Raw genomic sequence first — 18,726 nt, forward strand, 5'->3', positions numbered from 1 at the left:
CAGACGATTGACAGGCAAATTCGGCCACTCCATAAGCTTCTCAAAAATACTCCACCGCTTACCCTACATACTAAACAAGGGAATACTTGAATGCACGTACTCTAGAACCTGCTCTTTCTCTTCCTGTCCTGTTCCCTCTAATCACCAAAATCCAACACATGATACTTGAATAACCTAGAATTCTAGTCACAGATCAGACGCATGCTTTTCGAACGGACTCCTCACATTCTAAACACAGCAACAATTCACAGAGATCAAGCAAAAACACAGAAATCAAGCACAGCCCTGGAAAGCCCGTTTCTGTACCCGAGAAACTCGGCATGCAACAATGGAAAGTTGCATGCGTGAGAATCTTCGGGATAGACCATGCCACCTCCTTTGCCAGAATTCTGCACAGCCAAAAACACAACGTAATGCAGAACCCTAAAACACATCCTAACTTAATTAAATCCTGATCACCTAACCACGACTACCATCTTACCCACTACAGTTGTGTTAATCGGGTCAATTTGACCATTTCCTCACTAAATCGCACTTTCCTAACCCACGTCCCCAAATTCCACTCCCGCACTAAGACCCTTTTCAGGGCCAAAAAACTTTTCGAAGCCTCAAGTTTTGTGATTGGTTGAGGTTTTTTTTTTTACTTGGCCAGCACTAAAGCGTTTTATGAAACTCTAAAATCCTTCGAAGCCATGTGGCACATTCAAAGCCGTTAGATCAACGGACCTATTATTAGCAACTTACAATAGCCTATACTTAGCAGCTAGCCGAGCATTCTAGTTTTTTTGTGAACACTGGTTGGGCGTGGTCTAGAGAAGTGAGACATGGGCATGGAAAGGAGTGACACGTGGAAGGAGGCATGGGATGGGCGTGCCAGATAGGACGGAGTGACACGTCATGGGGGGGTTGGGAGTGAAACGTCATCGGAGGGGGGGGCTGAAACGTGGCGGGACACGTCAGCTTTCCCGCCATGGAAGAAGCGCGGGAAAGTGGATAGATGAAAATTTGCTTCCTCTCCTTCTTCTTCTTCTTCTTCTTCATCTTTTCTCTTTTCTTCTTCATCATCTTCATATTCTTGTTGGAATTACAAATGAAGAGCTCTGGCTATGGCGGAATCGACAGAGAAAAGCAAGCTCTCGGCATTCTCTCGTTTCGTAGCCGAAAGAAGCAGCACCAGCTCCAGCCCCAGCAGCAGCTATGCCGCTCCCCCTCCCCTTCCCCTCAGCCTTGCCTTCCTCCCAGGTTCTCCTCCTCCTCCTCCTCCTCCTCTTCCTTCCTTCTTCGCCATGGATTTTTCTTGTTTTTCTTTCTTCCTTTTCTCTCTCTCTCTCTCTCACTTTTTTTCCTGCGCTAGATTGCTTCTCCTCGAGCAGTTCTACCACTCCATGGAGGCTTCCATCTGCCTCCTCCGCCTCCGCCACCACATCTGCTCCTTCTCCGCCATCGCTGCCGCTGTTGAGAGCTCCACGCAACGGTAACCGCTCCTTTTCTCCCTGCCATTTCTGCAGATTTCTTCTTCCTTGTGCTCCTCTTTGTAGGACGCGAGAGAGCTTCTTCATCAATGGAATGGTCCTTACTGTCTGTAACAGCGGATTGATCTGGTTTGCCTCCCTGCAGGCGGTTCCTTCGTAGCCATCTCGCGCAGATGAAGCATATCCTCCCCGAAGCTCTGCAGCTCGAAGAGTACTCGGCTTGGAATGCCGAATCACTCAGCTCTACCAAGGACCTGCGCGTCACGCTTTTGCCTCTCTCTCCCACATCCTCAGGAAAAGGAGCAGCAGCAACGCCACGCAAATCCACGGAGATGGTGGCCAGGAGGCAGGAGTTTCACAAGCGATTGCTCGAGTTTGCGAAGGCCAATCCAAAGGTATGGATTTGGCGTTTGATTAATTGGATTTCGCTTCGTTTCGTTTTGAGTAGGTGACTCATTGGATTTCGCTGCGCTCAGTTTCGCTTAGCTTGGGATATGATGATTCATTGGATTTCTTTCGAGTGTTCATCCTGGCTATGGCGCAATCGTGTCCTTTGTGGCTATGCCATTCGATTTCTTTCCGTTCATCCTGGCTTTGGCGTAATCGTGTTCATGTGTGCTCAGCTTGGTTCATTCTGGCTATGGCGTAGTCGTGTTCCTATTTAGCCATGGCATGATCGTATTCCTCGTGGCCATAGTGTGATCGTGCTTCTGTGTTGTGTAGGACGACGTCGACGTGCCTGAGGCAAGCATTCCGGGCCGAGCTTCAGCAGTTTCTGGCTATGGCGACGACAATGTTGCCAAGATGCCTGAAGAGGAGGTGCTGGTAGCGCAGAAATCCGGTGATCCGAAGCAGAATTTGAGTTCTTCCTCAGAAGTTGATGAGGATGAAGCTCCGGCAGAAGCTGAGGAGGAGGAGCCTCTCCCCTTGTCTCTGCCGGTAGCATTTGATCCTTCCCAGCTCAAGAAATTCCCGAGATCGCCAAGCAAACTGCAACGCCCTCCCCTTGCTCCTCCTCCTCCATCTTCATCTTCATCTTCTCATCTCCCTTCCATTTTCAAACGACACTTCTCTGCTGAATCCCGCAGACCTCCAGCTTCAGGACAGCCTGCACACCTCCCCTCCGATCCACCCCCCTCTTCTCCTCTCAGCTCCTCTCCCTCGATCAAGCCACATTTCTCTCTCACGCGGTGTAAGAATGCTCCTTCCTCCTCCCCTTGCACCCCTCAGAACGGTGCCAAACCCCCCTCCGGCTGCTCCACCCCACAAAAACGCGGGAAACCCCCTTCTGTCTATTCTACTCCGCAGAAACGCCCGGCTGAAAAGGGTGCGTCACCCTCGGCTCGCATCAGTGCAGTTTCTCCCCTTTCGTCTCCCCCATCTGCTATTGCCACCTCCACTAACCCCAAATGTCAGAGTGCCGCTCAAACTCCTTGTTCCATTCTCTCCAATCCGTTCCTGTCTCCTCCTCAAATTTCTTCCTCGACTCCTGCTGCCAGTCCATACGACCGAGTCACATCAAGCTCCTCAGCTGTGTTAGCGGACCATCCTTCAAAATACTCTCAGGACTCCTCTATAAAGAATCAGGGTGTCATCAAATCGTTGCGGTTCGGCACCCCTCCAAAGCGCCCGGTGCGCAATAACATTTTGGATTTGGATGAGGCGGACACCTTGTCTGCATCTGATAAGGAAATCCTCAAGGTCCTTCCAAAAGATCTCCTGGAGAAGGTGAGTCCTACAATAGTTAACTTTTTTGTGCTTTTGCCTCGACGCCATAGCTTGACAAGAGAGTCGAGGGACAGGCACTCACAACCTTGCATTGCAGATGCAAGCAACAGAGAGAAAACTGCGCCATGATGCAGAGTCTGGGCTGGAGAAAGCTAGAAGGCGTCAGCAGATGATTGCTGGATTGCCGCAGTTGTTCAATATGGTGCGGCTCATCTTCCAGTCAAGCAATCGGACGGTGTTAACTCGTAAAGATCTTACGCAGATGGTTCTGTCCTCACATCCGGACATAACCGATGAAGGTGAGCACTGAGGAATGGGCAGCATATGCTGTATTCCTACAAAGCTTCCCTTTTTTTTTGCTGTGCATCTTGAAACCTCAAAATTTTATATGCTGCAAGCTAGGATGCCCGTGTGTTATTCTCCGACCCAAGCTTAATCTCAAAGGTTGCTTTGTGTGGGCTAGGCGAAATAAGTGAGCAGCTGCAGCTGCTGGTGGACTTTGCTCCTGAATGGATGTATGCTGATCCGTCTTCCACAGGAAAAATGCTCTACCGGTACGTTAAGGATATTTTGATGTAAATCGGTGGGAAGTAGTATCATCTGCAAAGAGAATTAAGATGTAGTGGGAAAAGATTGTTGAATATCCAGTTCTCTTCAGACATAGTGCCATCCTCAAAGAGAATTGAGGAGAACTTCAGTTGAGATCTTTCAAGAATCCGAAGAGAAACTGAATTTGTGACCTTGCTTATCTACAGGATTAACAGGAATGCGGACATGCGAGCTGTATATAAGAATCTTTCTCAGGCCAAGTAACCAGCAGTTTTGAACAGCATTCCTCCTCCAACATGAACATATTAAGGCTGGCATTTCTTCTCCAATATTGGCATATTAGTGTTGAACCAGAAGTTTTTGGACAGAATTCCTTCTCCAATTTGGGCATATCGGTGGCTCCTCCATGCATTTGATCTCGATCAAGCCATCCATCCATAGGCCATTGAATCTTGTATATGTGACTCTGCTTGCCTCAATCTCTGCGCCGTTGTCACCACCATCATCATTTTGCCCTTTGTCCTATGACTCTTGGCCGATTGACTCTCGAAAAATGCTGCAAGGATGCTTGGAAGATGGCATAGGGAGTCTCTTTCCAAGGAGGAACGATCGCATGTAGTGAACATGCAAGGCCTTCCGACTAATTCTTGTAAAATACCCCTCGAAGCCCTTGAGTCTAGCAAAAATGGGCTATGCCCCCATTTTAATTGAGCTTAAGCTATTTGATCCACCTCTTTTCATGGCACCAATGGGCCAATATATCCTTGTCATTTTAGTGATTATGGTATTGTTGCCATAGATGTCCAAAATTAAGCAAGATCCATGTTTATATGTCACTTTAGTGGTTATGATATGAGAATTGAAGGGAGAGGAGATAACGAGGAAGGAACACACAAACTTCCAAAAGAGAACTCTCAACTTGGTTGATCAGAGATGTCTCTTGATTCACATATGCATGTCACCACTATGCTAGATGACAAGCTCCTTCTTGAATCTATGGAATGGCTTAGCACACATGCACTTATGTATTACATTTCGAGCCTTAGACCCCCCATCATAATGAGTGAAGATCTTCCATTCTTAAACACTTGGGAGTGAAAATTTCAAGCTTGCAAGGTGCAAATCATAGAGTCAGCAACCCTTGAGTCAACAACCCTTGCAGTATCTTGATGACTCCATCAAAGTATTATGTACATGGAATGCTTATGTGTTTAGGCAATGCATTGTATGAGTTGATATAGCAACATTTCTAGTGCAAGAAGATCAAAGTTGCAAATGCTGTGAAGGATACACTCACAAGTTTTTGGACATTCGAGAGAACATCAACTAATAGAAATGAAACTTAGGTGTGTTAGTATACATGTCTCAAAAAGAATCACCTCTTTCTACACGATGTTTGCTATTAATACACCATATAAGAAGAGGGGATACATTGTACTTGTGGCAAGGTAGAACGTCATAAGTAATGCAATGAGAAGAAGCCACATGGAAGGAAAGGAGGGCAAGGGAGTTGCCATGTGGAGGGATTTGGAGGTCTAGAGAAAAATTCTAGAGGTTGGGTAGATGAGACAGGAGATTAGGGGAGGAGGGAGGTTTGGGTGCATTGTGTTGAGACCTTCAGAGACATGATGGGAGGTAGGTGTTGATCTCCCACAGTTACCCCATTGCACAACTCTGATGTTGCCAAGTCATCTGCAATCGTCTGTAGGTCTCTTCAGCTTCCTTTTGCGCTTTTGCAATGTTAGTCATCCTGCAACCCACCATAACAACCTCACATTACTAACACACTGACAATGCGCCACATCCAACATGTGGAGAGAGAGAGAGAGAGAGAGAGAGAGAGAGAGAGGGAGAAAGGGAGGGAGAGAGAGGGGTGGGTGCGGGGTAGGTGAGAGAGGGGAGGCATTGAGGAGGGGAGGAAAATGCAAGGGGCTAGCAAGGGAAGAGCTAGGTAGGGAAGGTGATGGGTAGGCATAGGGGCTTGGAGGGGAGAGAATGGGGGTGGAGGAGAGATCACTAAGGAGGAGAGAGTTGAGGGCGATAGGGGGAGAGAGATCACAAGGGGGACATATTGGAGGGAGAGAGACAACACAATGGGGGAGAATGGCGAAGAGTGTTGAGAGTTGTGGTGCCATGAGCACTTGTAGAGCAAAGGTATGAGCAAAGGGTAAGCTGCCACATGGCATGGAGGAGATATCCCACATGTGAACAAGCAAATGGATGTAAGTACCCTCACCTATAAAAGGGAGGTTCATTTGAAGTAATTCAATGAAGCACTTTGCACTATCTCAAGATTCTCTTTATGAGTCCAAGCTAATCTATCTTGGAACCTAATTGACTTGAGATACATGTCATGAGCACTCTCTTCATCATGTTTCCACATAGGTTCCATCCACCTTAGAGTGCTCCATAGATCCTGAGGCACACATGTTTTGTCATGGTATCAGAGCATAGGTTTAGTTCTCCTAGTTTAGCTCATTAGTAGCTCATTAGGATTGCTTCCATTCCTAGATTAGTTGTAGGCATGTCTTAGGAGCTCATGTTTTTCCCCTAGGTTAGTTTCAATTTTAGAGTGAGTTTTTTCTTGAGTGATCTTTGTGAGAGAAAATTCCGTCCATAGGCTTCAGCTCTTTTCGATTCTTCTTGTGAGAAATTCATGAGTGAGGTTCTTTGAAAGAGAGAATATGTATCTCTGAGATTGAAAGGAAGCTAACATCCTGAAATAGATCATGAGCTCAAGGAGACTAGATTGAGAGAAGAAAATGTCTTAGGATCAAGATAGAGAGGGAGATAGAATTCACGGAGAGTTTGACTGAAATGATTCAGTGTTGTTGATGAAGGAGTATATATTTCCATGTCCAATCCATGGAGTTTTCTACCGCAATGACGATTAATGGAGCTTGTCCATTGTAGCAAAGCATTTGGATCGCAAAATGGCGTCTACCTCCAAGCCACGCCTCAGCGACTCCTCTGACAGCCACGCCTCCTCCAAGCAAAATAGCACAGAGGCGGGGGGGGTGTAGAAAAGGCAAACGAAAAGTTCGTTGCCCATGCAAAGTATTTGCCCTGCAGAGGCTCTTCATCAATGGACCCTGCAAGGTGCCGCGACACAGAAGAACAAGTGAATCCTTCAACAGCCAGTCGCCACGGATGGTTCAACCACCTGCAATAGGCTGCACCGACATCCTCGACACCTACGGCTAGCTGCAGATCCGAAAGCTACGGACCCGAAAGATCCACAGAGCTCCAAAGCTCGACCAGCAGTGCTAGCAAAGGGCCTACCTACCCGTGACTCTGCAACAAGCTCCAACGCTCAGCTTCAAAGGCGGCTCCAGCCTCCATCACGACAAGCAGCTTAAGCTTCTGCCTACCTGTCTGCAACCTCGCCAGCCCTACCGGTAGCCTGACGACCTCAACAAAGGCAATGCAGCCCTACACAGTTGCTGTCAACGAGCGGCCTCACCAACAAAGCTCCTGAACTGAACGACTGCGCCAAAGCTTCAAGCAAAGTAGCGCTCCTCGATGCCACAACCTCAAAGAAGACTCTCGCATCAAACGCTTCCAGCAACAGCTCCATCGATGGATTTGACACGGGCAGCTAGCCGCTATCTACGCTTCAAACAGTAGCGCAGGTAAGCAAAGCTGACGGCACCTCCACAAACTGGCTCCTCACACAGCGTAGACAAGCAAGAGCAGTCTCGCCAACGTCGACTTGAACGACGCACACAGCAATCGTTTGGCTCTAGTGACTCGAGCTCCAAAGCCTCCACTAACGATGGGCAGCCCCTCCATCTCTAAACGACAGTAGCAGCGATGGAGCAGTGCTAGTCTCCACCGACAGACGACTCCATCGACGGAAATTGGAGAAGAGAAGAAATACAAAGTCTCCTAAGGTCTCCCCACAAAAAGACATGTGGCAGATAAATACTAACTAGGGTTAGTTAGAAGCACCCGTGGTTAAGTTTGAAATCACTATGGTTAAGTCAACCTTGGTTAAAGTTCATGGTTAGGTTTATTGAGGTTTGGTTAAGTGAATGTTTTGCCACATGGCATAAGGCCCCTTGCCAAGCACAGTCCTGCAAGCAGCATATGAATGCCTATGCCACATCATCAAGGCCCCCTCTTCTTCACAAAACCTTCAACAAGCCATAACTTCCAATCCAGGAAGAATTTGCACACGCTCCAAAAAGGAAAAGTGATCGTCTTTTCAAGCTCTACGCGCCTGTCAAGTCAGAATCATTGTATGCAATTAGACACTGCCAATATTGAAAGAATTCAATTGGTAAGACCTTTGCAACAAATGGAAAAGCAAAGCATGAATGCACACATTATTGTCATAAGCATGCCAAAAGCACAAGTGTATGAGATGACCATAGCCCGAAACATGGCATCCACACATAAAGCATTAAGGCACATGGAAGAACAAAGCATCATGCAGATAGCTACACCAAGCAAAGCAGCAAACGAGTCATCATCAAGCCATGAGCCAAAAGGTGACATCAATGGAATGTAATGAAAAGCAAAAACCTTGCCAACCTTGCCTATATTTTGTAAATCAAACCTGACCACCTGAGAGTAGCTATGAAAGCACCCAGGGGAGGTATTGACATGTAAAAGCCACACTTGACCACCTTAAGTAGCAATGCATGCACTAAGGGGAGGTGATGGAATGTAACTCACATCTGACCACCTTGCAGTAGCCAAAGGATCATGGCACCAAGGGGAGGTGTTGAGAGTTGTGGTGCCATGAGCACTTGTAGAGCAAAGGTATGAGCAAAGGGTAAGCTGCCACATGGCATGGAGGAGATATCCCACATGTGAGCAAGCAAATGGATGTAAGTACCCTCACCTATAAAAGGGAGGTTCATTTGAAGTAATTCAATGAAGCACTTTGCACTATCTCAAGATTCTCTTTATGAGTCCAAGCTAATCTATCTTGGAACCTAATTGACTTGAGATACATGTCATGAGCACTCTCTTCATCATGTTTCCACATAGGTTCCATCCACCTTAGAGTGCTCCATAGATCCTGAGGCACACATGTTTTGTCAAAGAGGGCAAGGGAACCAAAATTTTACTTAATGTTTATACCAGGGGGTTGCCATTTGAGGACAAGAGCCCCTCCCCTTTATTTTGGGACGGTGAGGATTTAAAACCCTTATAGTCTATCTCTTTTATGACACCTTCGTATAGCCTAGTGGTAAGAATACATGGGAGGATAATGTATGTCTGAGTTCAAGTCCCCCCTTTACATAAAATTTTGAAGTTATCCGTTTGAACTTTGTTTAATTGGGGTACTCCAACTTCACCTTACAAATAGGTGAAATCCTCAATTGCAAAGGATGGTTGTTACATCAATAAACAAATGTTAAAGGATATCCCACAAACCATTGGCAAAGCAAAAGACTAGAGTATTAAGATGTGATTTGACAACCATAAATTAAGTAGATATTTTGTGCCAATGGGGGTTTCATGGGACCAATAGGCCCCCACCCCCATTCAGTAAACCAAGCTACTACAACCCAAGTATCAGGTTGTACCAAAGCTAAAACGAGATGCCCACGACCAAGAAGTTTCACACCCATTGTTCCTTGAGCTTGGTTATGCCAAACATGATTGACCTCTCAACCTAGTGGGTAGTGATCCAATTAACAGGGCACTAGTATGCTCACCAGTTGTTTTATTGCATTTCACCAAAAAAAGGGTTGTTTATTACTATTGTTAGTGCTTCCCTCTTGTTGTGCATTGACGATGGAAGTCCACATGTGACTGATTAGCGAGGATTTTTGTTTGAACTTCATACTCACTGTTTCAACCTGGTACTTTTTAGAATTGCCATTGAAGTCTATATTTCTAAAATTGCATCTTCAATTTGTTGTGTGACATTTTATTATGAAGCCCTTTTATAGCTTCTCAGGTTTATTTCTTGTACATTGGCTCTCTTAGGATCTCTCCCACAGACGAAGAGGTCCTCTTTTGTCTGCCATTTTCTTGAACCCCTGGTTAAGATTTGAACATTTGGACACATGATAGGTTTCATTTTGGGTCCCTTGTCTTCTTTCTAGGTTTACTAATTCATGTCAATTGTAAGGAGGTTAACTGTGTTGTTCCTAGCCTTGGGTACCTTTTTTTTTCACAAGTATCTATGTTGCCATATTGTTTTGGTAGTATTTTCTTTTCACTTTTTGAGCTTAACGGTTGAGGTGTTGGGCCAATGGTGGTTAGCTATTGAGTATCTCTTGCCCAAAGCCTAATAGGGGCTCTCGAGAAGTTTCTCTAAGGTCATCTCTATTTTTGATGCAAAAGGAGAACTCACCTAGACTAGATGGTCTAATGATTGAGTTCTTTATGGCCTTTTGAGATGACATTCAGAGTGATTACCAAGAAATTTTGAATGCTACATGGACTTCTTCTAAGGATTTTAATGTAGAGCTAATGAAACTCTTTCTTGACATTAAAACAGGCTAAGAGTGGGTCATTGGAGGCCAATCACCATGTTGAATATGTCCTATAAGAAATTAGCAAAGGCACTTTCCCTAAGGGTTCGAGAAGTTTGGGGGTATTTGGTGAATAGGGAACTCATGAAGTTTATCATGGGAAGGGATATTTTGTAGAACGTTCAAAATATCTCAACAGTCTTGGACTATGCCTGTGCATTGGGGTAGAAGTGTATCTTGATTAGTGTTAACCTTGATAAGGCACATGATCACATTTGGTGGGATTTCATATGTTTTGTATTAGATCGATTTAGGTTTGGTAGTGCTTTTGTGGGAATGGTAAAAACTTTGTTTGGAAATGCCTCAGTGATTTTATGCCTTATTGCAAGAGTGGTTGGAATACCCGAGTCATGGAGATTGGTGAGGCAAGGTTTCCTGCTTGCCCCTCTTCTATTTTCCCTATGTTTAGTTTTGCTGATAGGCATGCTTAAAAAAGATATTGATGAAGGTGTTATAAAGGGATTGATGTTCCCCTTAGGAGAAAAATTATACTCCCAATTGTTTGCAGATGACACTATGGTTATCTTAGAGAAAAACAAAGAGAAAGTTGAATCTTGTTTGAGAATAATATGTTAATGTGTAGAGTTGGGTGAAGACATTGCTCGCAACTAATTGATAGGCTTTTTAAGGAAGACCATTAACTTAGAGATGCACAAACCTTCACTCGATCATGATCTCTTCCATCATTTTTGTTTCAATGAAGTTTGGCAAACCAAGCCTCTTAAATCGTTTTGTCTTTCAATTAAGTTTCGCAAACCAAGCCTCTTAAATGCACATATAGGTCACATGAAAATACATTATGGAAATACATTTGCCTGCACTAAATTAGTTTCATGAATGCACATTCTACCCTAGTGGCTCTACTTTCATTCTCTATCACCTTCCTTTGCTAACATCAATATCCAATGTTCTTTCTTTTATCAAATTCATACATCGATCATAATACTTCACTAGGAACCCCCAAAATCCTATACAAACCTTTTACTCAATCGTTTCATGAACACACAATCTACACTGCTCATAATACTTCACTAGGAACCCCCAAAATCCTATACAAACCTTTTACTCAATCGTTTCATGAATGCACAATCTACGCTGTTGGCTCTACTTTTGCTCTCCATCACATTCCACTAGTGAAATCAATATCCTAGTCCTCTTATGGGTCATAATACATCACTAGGGACCCCCCCAAATCCTATACAATATGTAGTAGTGAGGCCACAATGTGGCTAAACTTGGATGATTATACAACTACAACTTTATTGCACATAGTTATAGAGCCATATTTGATTTTTGGAGGATTATGAGTCTTCCTCTTTTTGTGGACTTCACATTCATTCATTTGTTCTCTGAACATTTTCTTCTGATCTTGAGATGACTTCTCTTCCTAGTTCTTCACTTTTGGTTTTATATGCACTATTGCTTGACCCGTTGGGACTGCCTTCTTTGCTAGGTGAGATTAATGTTCTTGGGTCCTCTCTTCCTCGATGGTGGCTGATTCTTGAGTTTTCTTCTCACAAGGGAATGTGAGGAGCAAATCTCAATCTAACTGGTAAGGCGAACAACCCTCCTCTAGAAGCACTGCTACCGCATAGGAGGCCTTGGCGCCACCTTGCCCAACCCTCCCTGCATGCACCCCTCTTTTAATGGTGAGTCTTTTCTCTTCCTCGTTGTTTTTGGACTCCCTTTCAACTTGTTTTCTACAACATTTGGACCATGACGAGCATTGCCTAGTGCGATGAACCCTACCCCATGGTGGTGGGAACTCAGAAGTATTGAGAAAGTATTTGTAGCCAAGGCTTAGGGAGAGTTTCATTGATAAATTGTGTCCATCAAAAAGGCTAAGAAGGATTGAATTGTGGTTGACATTTGAACCTCTATAAGCATTGCCCAATGCAATGACCCCTACCTTGTGGCGGTGGGAACATGCAAGTATCAAAAAAGTCTTTATACCCAATGGTTAGGGTGAGCTTTGTTGGTATATTATGTCCATCAAAAAGGCTAAGAAGGATTGGATTGTAGTTATTTATAATAGTCTTTGTACCCAAGGGATGGGGTGAGTTTCGTTACTAGATTGTGTCCATCAAAAAGGCTATTCTACAAAATTTGAACCATCATGGGCATTTCCTAGTGCAATGACTCCTATCCCATGGTTGCGATAGCTCGAAAGTGTTTGATTTGTGTTTGTTCAACCAATAGGTTTGAAACCATGAAACAACCTCCATCACACTAAATAAGAGGCATAGGTTGTCGAGAGCATTGTTGTTTTAGTCTTTTTCTAGTACTTGTAGGTGTTGGAAAGGTGTGAAGTCATAGAATATGTTGGTTGATGTGATAATGTGGTGGGGGGGTGATGAACACTTGTTTTGCATTGCAAAAGCATTGGTTGTCAAGTTTCTGGCATAAAGTTATTAGAACTATTTTCCTTGTTGCAATTTTGCTTCTGGGAGTTTGTAGTTGTGCTTCAATGACCTTAACTTTAATTTGTGAAATAAGCTATTCCTTTCACACCATTTGATCCCATGACTCTAAGGCTCATGGTATTGAAACAAATTGAGTATTATTTCAGGTGTGCATATTGTTGACGGATGTGAAGCTTGTTTCATAGTGCACTTGCACAAAGCTTTCGAGTACTCCCAACCCCAATGTATGTTTTTCTTATCAGCATTGTGGTTGGACAAGAACCTCTTTGCCTTTTCTCCGCCCATGGACTTTTTAGCAAGAAGTTTTTGTGTCTTTCCTAAGTGTTTCTTGTCCTGCTTAATCTTCACATTGCCTCCGTGAAGGCCCATCAATGAGACTAGTTCTTCAACTTTTGCAATGCATTGTGTAGAGACTTGCTACAGCATTAAATTCCAAGCATAAAGTAGATGGAGATAGAGTAACGTGTCAAGTATGCATAGTTCAGCATGCAAAGTACACACATGTACATGCTCCAACATAAGGAAAAAGCGGAGCTCATTTTGGGACCCTGTAAGAAATTCATGATTTTCTAATTTTCTTGGCTCAAAATAAAATTTTCTAGAGTGAGAAGCACAAATTTATATGTTCGAGCATTCACGTGGAGATATAAATTGCAAAACAAATAAGCTGACATTTTGAAGTTCTTGCTCGAGCATTTTTTATTGTGTCATAAATGTTATGTCCAAGTATTCAAATGAGTTTTTCATATTTTGGTGTGGAATTTTGTGGTTTTGGCAGCACCATTGTGTCCAGAGCAGGCAAAAAACCCCAAAATGACTTTTGAATCACTAAATTTGGCCTCCTAGAGGGATCAGAATGACCAAAACAAGCGCCTGACAGGATTGTGCTTAAGAAAGTGATTTGGGCATTTGGCTTGGGGCCAAGTGCCCAAATCGCTTTCTTAAGCACATTCTTGTTAGATGCTTGATTTGGTCATTTTGATATCTCCCAAAAGACATTTATGACACACTCAAAAATGCTCGTTGAGTGAGAACTTTCAAAATGTCAATTTATCTGTTTTGGGATTTTGTGTAGCATTTATGACACACTGGAAAGCAAGAGTGGGGAACTTCAAAATGTCAGTGTGTCAAGCATCTCTAGAGAGATAAAGTCTTTTTTTTTTTTTTAGAAAATCATTTCCAACATAATGTTGGCCTTTCTCTCATTGGAGGATCTCTATTTTTTGTCTAACTTGAAGGCATGAGCTCTGTCTATCCCTAATGTGGTCTCAAATGTTGCAAGCCACCATATGTCCTTCTTAGATTGGACTGAGAAACCCTGCTCATCTTCCTCATCCTTGAGCAAAATGCAAGGCGTCATTCATAATACAAATGCTCACTCTCTCTACCTTGTGCTCTTTCAACTGAGCTTCATCCATTTTTATATGAAAGAGAAATATAGTAAAAATATAGAATATGAGAAGTAAAGTTGAATGCGAAGAGGGAATTTCTCTTAGCTTCTTCTCTCATCACATAGAATTTGACCATGGCTCTTTGCAGATTCTCTACATCCACATAAACATTATTAAAAGCATTCATCTCAAACGTTGGGATGTGAGATTTCTTTTTACTCTTCTAAGTCATTTTGCCACTTACACAATGGTATCCTCCAAGCTTTTCTCTAGCACATTGGTTTGTTTCTTGATGTGCAAGCCTTGTAGACCAAGGTGTTGGCAATGGCACTATAGATATCTTATACTTTTCCTCCATAGCAGACTTTAAAATTTTAAAAACAGAGTTGTAAGCTTCACGACTTACACCAGCAGTGTCACAAGCTCCAAGCACCTCCGTTGCTTGCACAAGGCCCTTAACATCCTTCATCACCTCTCTAGCAACTTGTTCATGTAACCCTTTTTGTCTAGGGTCCTTCAACACTTCAATGACATCTTCTTATAACATATGAAGGGTCACTATCATCTATTTTCATTGTTCCCATCACATCCTCCATAAAATTCCTAAAGTAGAGTATAAGTGAGTCTTAGTGAAAACAATGCAACACCATGAATATTTCGGAGTAAGTCCCACTTAGGATCCTTTTTGTGGTGATCAAGGGCTACACGTTGGTTGCAAGAAAGGATGCCACTTACCCAATGTAGGCTTCCCTTTTGCATCTTCTGAGAGTGGGTGCCATACAAGCATGTCCATTTTACATCTACAACTATATCACAACCATACAAGCACTTGAGGGTCTTCAAATCACCAATTAGATGCCATTTAACTTGAAATATTCCATGCCCATCCATTGTCAATGTTTTCCCTGCCTCTTATATTTGAATATCTGATGGGATTCCGGTTTGCTAGAAAACCCACTTCAATGTCTCATGGCACTCTTCTTGTGGCCCATACTCTCCTCTTTTGGGCACCATTGTTGGCCACTAATGCATCCATAGATTGCAATTGTCTCTTCCCCTCCTTCAATCCCAAAGGTGTTCCCTTTAAATTTTGTACTCGTTTTATTGACTTCATCCGTTCCTTCTCCACAACACGTTGAAGTTGGCCATAGATAGAACTTTCAAATGCTTGTTTGCTTTCAGCGAGCTTATGGATTGATTCTTCCAATTCTTGTCGCTCCAAGTCCAGTGCATGGGATTTGTCACTAAGTTCCTTGTTTTGCATTTGGAGATCCTGCATACTACTATGCATTGGCACAATAGTAATGTTTCCCAAATGTGCTAATTCTTCTGCTTGGGCTCTCTGAGCCTCGCTTGCTTGCAAAGCCATTGTCTGAGCATGGTTCAATTGATTGCAATAACGAAGCAATCCAACATGTCTGTCGCCAACAAACCAAACAAATCATGCACTATATAAAAAGGAGGACTCTTTTGCATGGCAGGTTCCAAAGGATACAAGGTTCCATCCAACCAAAGGTCAATTTGGTTCTTCCCTTGCAATCGAAGACTGTGGAGCACATTTTGAGGAGCTCTTCCAAAATCCTAAATGGTGTGTGCTTCCATGTGAAGCCTCGAGCTATAAGTTCACATGGTACTTGTTGGATATGTCCTCGAATGGTGCCATGAGTACTCAAAGAGAGGTATTAGTGTTGCAAGCTAAAATGTAGGGTGGAGCATGTGTCCATAGAGGTCTCTGATCTTTCATACCAAACACCAGATTGTTAGCTGACTCATGAAGGTGTTATCTGAGTCTCTCCAGAACTCAAGACCAAGACAATAGTGCATAAGTCTAAGATCTTTCATGTCAAACTCTACACCAAGTCTTGTTTCAACTTTTTTATGAAGCTATCATTGCTTCTAGTCACGATCAAATCATCTACGTACAAAAGTGCGATAGTGATGTCTTCCCCTTAAACTTTGTAGTAGAGAGTATGACCTGCATTGGATTTAATGTATCCTAGATTAGCAAAATACTTGTTGATTCTGTTGTACCAACTTCTAGGTGCTTGCTTTAAGCCGTAGTAGAGAATTTTCTTGAGATGGAAAACCTGATTCCCTTTTCCTGATTCAACATAATCTGCTAGTTGTTGCATGTAGACTTCCTCTTCTAGGTAACCATTGAGAAAAGCATTCTTAACATCAAGCTGGTACACATTCCATCTATTGAGTGTTGCTAGTGATATCAAGAATCATATCAAATCCATCTTTGCTACTAGAGCATAAGTCTCATCATAGTCTTGGCCATATTGTTGTGCAAGATACCCAATGCGTGGCTTAAGATGTCATACCCTGTAGCAGTTCGGTCGAAAGTTGATTAAGCAAGTAGTTGGTCGTGGCGACGATGGCTTATGCCCAATACTGATTCAGAAGATGCTTCTCACAGAGCATTGCTCTAGCACTGTCTGCTAAAGTAACATTCTTCCTTTCAGCTCATGCATTCTGCGGAGTAGTATCAGCACAAGTGAATTATCTTCGAATGCCATTACTTTTGCAAAAGTTCATGAAATCTAAAGACATGTAATCACCTCCTCTGTTTGATCTCATGACTTTGATCTTTCTTCTTGTCTGGTTTTCTACCATGGCTTTGAATTCTTGAAATCTAGAAAAGACTTTAGACTTCTCTTTCAGAAAGTAGACCCAACAATATCTGTTGTAGTCGTTGAGGAAAGTCAAGTAGTAAAGTGAACCATTGATGCTGCGGGTCTGGGCATAACCCCATACATCTATGTGTATCAAATCAAAAATACCTCATGCTCGAGAGGTGCTTTTGCCAAAATTGGTTCGCTTTCATTTACCGAAGCAACATGCTTCGCAATCTTTTCCAAGAAACTAAAGCTTAGGAATTTCAATTGCCATATTTTGATTTCTGAGTTCTATCAAGCTTTTGAAATTCGCATGTCCATATCTCTTGTGCCATACTACGAAAAGTGGCACCTATTTGCGGGAGCTGACATGGCATGCAAATCTAGTACTCATTCTAGCATTCTGAACAAGCATCTGTCCTTGACCACTTTCCTACTAGTTGATGTCCTTTGGATTTGTCTCAGATCGTGCATTCATCCCATCAAAGATGACTTGATAATTTTATTTTCGTCATTTAACCAATGACAAGAGGTTCTTGCTGAGCTTCGAAACATAGAGTACATATTTCACCAATCCTTTCGTACTAGTGAATTGTTCATAGGGACAATGGCTTTCCCTTGAATTGGATTTGGTGTGTTATCTGCCGTGTATATGACATTCTTCTGCCCTTCTAATGGTTTCATCTCTGTGAACCATTTTTTATGCTTTGTCATATCAGATGATGCACCATTGTCGATGTACCAAGGATCCTGATCTGCTTGATCGAGTTGATAACTGCATTCCCCGTTTGAATTACAATCAATGTCAAGATATATTGTTTTAGTCTTTTGCATATATTTGCTTGCAAGACACATATTCTCAGGTTCATTGGCATAATGATTGTGACTGGATTATCCACCACGATGATTTCCTCTTCCTCCAAAATTCCCTCGATTGCTGCTGGATTGATAGCCTTGGTCATACTGCTTCTTGCGGCAATTTCATATGTCCAAACTTATGATAAAAATTGCACTGAATGTTTGACACATTGGTGGATGCATTCCCTCATCCTTGGAACCTTCCTCTATTGGATTCTGGTTTTGGGGGCTTCCATTTTCGGAACTGCTTCTACAACAAGTCCAACTTCCAGCCTCATCTTCAAGCAAGAGCTACTCCATCTACACTTTGGGCTCTAGGGAATCTCCATGGTCAGCCCGACTAGGCTTCTATAGCCGACAACAAGTGAAGCTCTACCATCCCATAGCCACACACCCAAACAACATGCTGCAGCAACAAAGCTCACAACAGCACAATGGGCCTCATACAAGCTTCAACAGCGAGCCCAGCAAGCGTGCCTTGAAAACCCCCATCTCTAGCCCACTCGCAATGCCAAAGAGGCTCAAAGGCGGCTTTATCCTCATAAATGACTCTTCATCAAGCTCCAAAAATACCTAGGCTCCAATGCATTCTTCCAACCAAGCAGAACCAAGCCCAGTCAGGGTAGCGCCCATGAGCATTTCTCCAACGATTAGCAATTACCTCCTCCAAAAATCTACACATGGCTCATGAAGCAGCTCCAGTGCTTTGCAACATCCTCCAGCCTCGACCCTCGACTCAAGCTTCTACAAGGGCGCTAGCGAGCAATGCCAATCCATGAGCCTCCAGCGACTCCTCAATGGCCAGCCAAGGCACCAACGACTGCCAGCAATGCATCAAATAGACCTTCTATAGCAACATGCAATAGGCATAGTGCAAGGTGTATGTCTCCATGACCAAGTGCTTTGGGGTAGACGATACTTCTATTGGTTGTTGATGCTGATGCTGCTAAGGATGATGTTGATGTTGCTGAGGATGATGCTGACGCTGACTTTTTTATGACTTTGTTGCTGATGATGATCACTTCATTGAAATGATCTACCTCTACCTCTACCTCTGCCTTTGCCTTTGCTTCTATTTGAAACTGTGAATGCTTGATTATTAAAATGACCTATGCGTGCGTGAATGGCATGAGTCCTGAGTTCTTCACCAAGTAGCACTGACTAGAGTTCTTCAAGTGTTGGAATTT

The 18,726-nt window shown here is 43.3% G+C and overlaps 1 protein-coding gene across 1 annotated transcript; it reads left to right on the plus strand.

The window, feature by feature from the left end:
* Positions 1–1,071: 1,071 nt before the first annotated feature.
* Positions 1,072–4,495, plus strand: LOC147880554 (uncharacterized). Its single transcript, XM_087371180.1, has 7 exons — positions 1,072–1,242; positions 1,355–1,474; positions 1,618–1,867; positions 2,196–3,200; positions 3,298–3,499; positions 3,664–3,754; positions 3,956–4,495. Exons 1-7 carry the CDS (start codon positions 1,091–1,093, stop codon positions 4,011–4,013), a joined length of 1,878 nt encoding a protein of 625 aa, XP_087227306.1. The 5' UTR covers positions 1,072–1,090; the 3' UTR covers positions 4,014–4,495.
* The last annotated feature ends 14,231 nt before the right edge of the window (positions 4,496–18,726 follow it).

The sequence above is a fragment of the Dipteris shenzhenensis genome, chromosome 32 (genome assembly GCF_047967505.1).
Source record: "Dipteris shenzhenensis isolate YYH24624 ecotype China chromosome 32, Dip_SZ_1.0, whole genome shotgun sequence".
Taxonomy (NCBI): Eukaryota; Viridiplantae; Streptophyta; class Polypodiopsida; order Gleicheniales; family Dipteridaceae; genus Dipteris; species Dipteris shenzhenensis.